This window comes from Cajanus cajan, chromosome 7, assembly GCF_000230855.2.
Source record: "Cajanus cajan strain Asha chromosome 7, NIPB_CcT2T_4, whole genome shotgun sequence".
NCBI lineage: Eukaryota > Viridiplantae > Streptophyta > Magnoliopsida > Fabales > Fabaceae > Cajanus > Cajanus cajan.
Window position 1 is genome coordinate 2,358,732 of NC_138523.1, and position 5,038 is coordinate 2,363,769.

At 33.2% G+C, this 5,038-nt stretch overlaps 1 protein-coding gene across 1 annotated transcript; it reads right to left on the reverse strand.

Moving 5' to 3' along the window:
- Nucleotides 1–216: 216 nt before the first annotated feature.
- On the reverse strand, nt 217–4,186 carry LOC109807183 (uncharacterized). The gene is made up of 3 exons (XM_020369708.3): nt 3,650–4,186; nt 1,434–3,051; nt 217–769 (listed from the first exon to the last, which is right to left on the reverse strand). Exons 2-3 carry the CDS (start codon nt 2,949–2,951, stop codon nt 602–604), a joined length of 1,686 nt encoding a protein of 561 aa, XP_020225297.1. The 5' UTR covers nt 2,952–3,051; nt 3,650–4,186; the 3' UTR covers nt 217–601.
- Between the last annotated feature and the right edge of the window lie 852 nt (nt 4,187–5,038).

The following is a 5,038-nucleotide window of genomic DNA, read 5'->3' on the forward strand; positions in this document are numbered from 1 at the left end:
TTTCAAATTTTTATTTTTTGAGTGAATTTAAAATTTTATTATTTTAAGAAATTTTACAAATACTTAAATTTTAAATTCTTTATAAATTATTTATCCAAACAAAATATTTTACCTTAAAGAATTGAAATTCTTTAAATAAATGAATTTTTCCATTTAAATCTTCCATTCAAACACATTATAAACGAAAAAGACACCGTACCTCCAATATGCATCAAATGCCATCTTCAAATAGTTATTCATCAGATTAGGGACTAATCACTACATAATATCTTCTTATTAACAAATATAAGAAATCCAACCACAATGCTTGGATTTACCAAATTTTCTTCCTCCAAAGCTTTTACATTCCATCCCCTTGAGGAAAAAAGAATATGGGGAGAAAAGATGGTTACAAGAATTGAGAGAAATGGATAAACAGAACTAGTTCTCCTAGATAAGGTATAAGGTTACCTTAGATAGTGTGACAAATATGACAACCATAAACAATGGAAGGGAAATCTGATTCATGTAATCACCTAAATATTCTCATCAACTGCTGATAAACAACTAGTTAGAGGATCATGTCTGCTAATTAAATAACTTCAACTTTTTTCTCCTGTTATCACAGATCCTGTGCTAGTTTAGGCAGAAGGGTAGGACTCTGTGTGTGAATAATCGCCACAGCGATGGAGAAAGATTGCAATGCAGACAAGGGTTGTCGAAAATGAATAAAATATAAACCATCATCAATATTCACCATCCTCAAGGTGGGGCTGAAATTGCTTGAACCCTGAAATTAGAAGGGTATATGATCATCTCATTGCATACAAAAATAAATGTCATCTAACCAAACACATACATACAGTACATAAAAGATTGTATATGCATTCAATCAAATTTTATATAAATCGTAATGAATCTGAGAAGGAAAAAGAAAACAGCAGCGGAGATTTAAATGTCATAAAAAGATTATGGAATTATTACATTTTAGTTTTGGAGGATGTTTAGGTATAAGTTTAAAAACACTTTTGAAAGTATTTTTGCAAAAAGTTAAATATATTTTTCAATAGAGAAGAACTTTTCTATACTCGCATTGAAACAGACTTTTGGTGACCATCAAATTGAGTGATCAACAATTAACATACTGTTTTCCCAATAAATTAATAAAATACAATTCCTACAGTTTTTGTGGAGAATCACAAACAAAAAGAAAAAACATATTACAGTTCCCAACTAACACTTCAGTTCAAAGAGTATGGGAAAACTGTCAGACATGTGATCTTTTGGGCGGTAACAAAAAACAAATCCATGAATGGAGAATATCATATTAATATAGAGATGCATGAATATTTGGTACATAACAAGATATCATACTCCTCTTCAAAAATATTTCTACAAACCAAGTACAAAACAACCCATCAAAAACTAACCACAAAAGTGAGAGATTAATTTACCTGAGTAACTAAATCAACTGACTTACACTCTCCTTGCATATCTACATGAGACAGAACCTCCTCATTGCTAGATCTTCTCTGAAACACTGTTAAGGGACACCCCTCATCCCAACCACCACAGTCACAGCACCCTCCTGATTTCCATCTGTCTATGAGGCTAGATGGACCACCATGTCTTGTTCTAGGTCCACCATGAATGCCTGCTGGAATGAGAATGCTTATACTAGTTGAGCAATCCACGGTATTTCGATTACGCCTTTCAGAAGGCAATGTAGTTTGATTTACACCAGATTTGTTGAGAAATTTCAAGCCCCATCCTCCTACTTTATCCAAGCTACGAGAGGGAATATGGTCTTTGACAACAATGGCAGCCAACTCAAAATTTGATGGAACATTAGTTTCTAATAAATTTGTCCCACCTAGGCCACATGATTGTTGACCCAATGCATAACTTTCTCTCGTGGATTTTGATCTACTGAACTTTGAGAGTGTTCTGTGTTTAGACAATGGACTCCGTCTCAACACTTGTGATGCTTTCTTGGCCATGCCCTTCATAGAATGGCTTGAAGTGAACATTTCTTTGTCATAAAGTTTACCATCACCAAACAATATAAAATGTGTTTCCATTACTCTACAATTGCCTGGGCAAAGGGTGAAACATGTTGATACATTCATCTTACCAACAAGTTGCGAATCATGGTCATGAATCTCGCAGCCCTTGTTCAATTGAAACAGGTAGACATAGTCCAAAGCCTCATTATGTGTTGTGTCTACCTTGCTCAACTTGGCTACATAGACCTCCTTCTGATCATCTGCAGAGAAAACAAAATGAGGCACACCTTGCTTCCAAGTGCACTGAAGCATTCCTTGAGATACAGTTGAAGCAGCAGAAGACAACCAATCAAAACAAATAGAGTTAGTCTTGGAATAGCATTTCTTGTTTTTAGCATCAGACCTGTTCAAATTGTAATTTCTTTCTGAAGCACCAAACTGCTGAAGAAGAGAACTATTCATTATATTTATCATACTCTTAGTCCCCATAACTGTTCCTAAAGTCCAATTATCTGCAGTATCAGTACTTTCAACTACACTCTCAATCCTATCAGCTACAGGATGTGCCAAGACTAACTGATCAGAACCACATTCTGCTCCACCAACACCAAAAGATTCAAATGTGTTCAAGTTATCTTCTGAAGTCCACAAGTTTTTGGTTTCTAAGCTCACAGGTTTGTTATGATAAGAGGCTTTCAATGCTCTAATGTGTACAAAGTCCATACAGCGACGAAGATACATCTCATCTGCACTTGCCATAAACTTTGGAATCTTGCACTGTCCATGAACAAGTAGGAAGAATAAATGCTTTAGGAAAACATTACTATTTTGTGATTGGATAATTTTTACGACCATGGCCTGGTGAGAAATTCCCCTTTTAGCCAACTTTTTAAACTGAGATGCTTCAGATAATGAATCCTTTTTACCATGGCCCCTTTTTTGAACCCAACATAGTGCATTTTCCATCTTCCTCTATCAAACAAAATAATGTGCCTTATTGACAGCAACACTTTTTCTCACAGTAATCTTCCTTCAACTAGAAACTAAGCATTATAAGAATAGCATCCTGAAAAGAGGGAAAAATAAATATAAAAAAAAGGTAACATAGCAAAAGGAAAAATGTGCAGTACAAAATTAAAAAACAGCAGTTTCGCTTCAATGATTGACTATAGAACTCTAGTTAAATATATTGATATGTCTTCTTCACCCAGAAAAAGGATATTCTTCTACTGTTCATACATGGCAGTATGGCACACAACTTTCATATGTTTAAAATAAATACAAAAGGAGCAAAGAGATATGTAAACAAAGAAGTATGCATTTCATATACAAGTACATGGTCAAATAAAGGAAAAGAATTTGCAGAGTAAATTGCTTAGGTTATATAAATTATATAAGAAAAATTGCAGGATTATCAAACTCAAACCAGAACGTATATACTTCTATGATTTCACTTAATTGATAGTATGTGCTGTTATACTAAAAACAACACCAATAATCTGTCATCTTACTATTCAAAACCCAGAAAAGGAAGGTCAAAAGAACATTCTAAGGCAGAAATTAACAGTACCCCAGAGAGTGCTCAATCAAAAAACAAAGATATTCAACAATATAAAGATGAAAAAGAAAATTAGAACTATATATTAAAGACCAACTTTACATACCAAATATGAAGAACTAAGTATTAACCTCAATCAAAAGCACAGAAACCAGCAACAGGATGAAGAGAAGTAGTTGAGTTTTTACACACCAACACTTTTCAAAATGGAAATAGGAGTGCTAATGGAGAAAGAGTGGATGTAAATGGTGGGAAAGTGGGAAACAAAAGGTCAACACTAGCACCGGATGTAATGTTTATAATATAATATTATAATTTAAACTACAGTTTTATAATGTTTCAAAAAAATTTATGTAACTGTACTAGACGTGGACACCATTCTAGGTAGAATTAGAGGTGGGAAAAACTAACTAAACTAAGTAACCAACCAAGCTAAGGTAGTGGCCTAATATAATGGAAGTAGGAACATGGGTTTCGTAAGTCACGTTTCTTGGTTGAAAATTTGTACACTATTGAGTCCTAATTAGAAGAGGACATAGAGAGAGAGAGAGAGATAGCACTCCTAAAAATGAGGGTTGTTTGGTAGGGACCCATTTCTCTGTTGTTACATTACATATGCCAAGGCAAGCAAGTGTTGTCACAAAGCCCAAAGCCATTACAAGTTTTCAATATAGGATAAAGGAATTCAGGGAAGACACATTAAGGCCAGGGAGACCACAGATACTTATGCATAGATACATTATATTTTTTTGATACATAGTTACATTTACAATGTATTTACTTACATATCACTTTAGGTAAGTAGTTGCAAGTATTGACATATATTGTACAATATTTGTAAATGTAAATAAAATTCATAAAAATAAATTAAAATAATCTAGAAAAATTGTTTAATTAATAAAATATTTTTTCGGGAATCATAATAATTTAGAATATAAAAATATGCCCTACTGAAGTTTTTTGGTACAAAAAACTGAAAACAGTTTAATTTATAAAATATTTAACTACGTTATTTATAACTAATTACTTGAATTAATGATAAATTATTTATAAATTTATAAAAACATGTATAATTTTGTTTAATATAAAATTAATCAACTATCTCCATAATCAAATTAATTTGAAAATTGTGAGGGCTTGAAGTTAGTGAATGAATAAATGAACTGGTGACCACGATGGATACGTGACTCCACTAAAGGCTAAAGCAGGTGGCACTTGCAGACTTTCAATCTTTAAACTGATACCGTTGTTTTTCCCCCCAATTTAATGCAGCGAGTTCGTGATTCATGAATTGATTGAACTTGTAATTTAAAAATGGCATGTGAAGGAGAGAGAGAATGGGCTTAACTAGCAATTGTTCAGATTCTGAGGAACATATATACCTTTGGGGGAACCTATTTGACCCAACTTTGACCCCAGCAGACTGCATAATTATGCAGTTCTTGTACACAGGACACATTCTTATTCTTCTTCCTTTAATGATGGTTTTTTAATT

Coding starts and splice junctions, on each gene's coding strand:
- LOC109807183 (XM_020369708.3), bottom strand. CDS start 2,951: ATGGAAAATGCACTATGTTGGGTTCAAAAAAGGGGCCATGGTAAAAAG. Junction 770..1,433: donor CAGTTGATTTAGTTACTCAG/GTAAATTAATCT, acceptor TTCTAATTTCAG/GGTTCAAGCAATTTCAGCCC.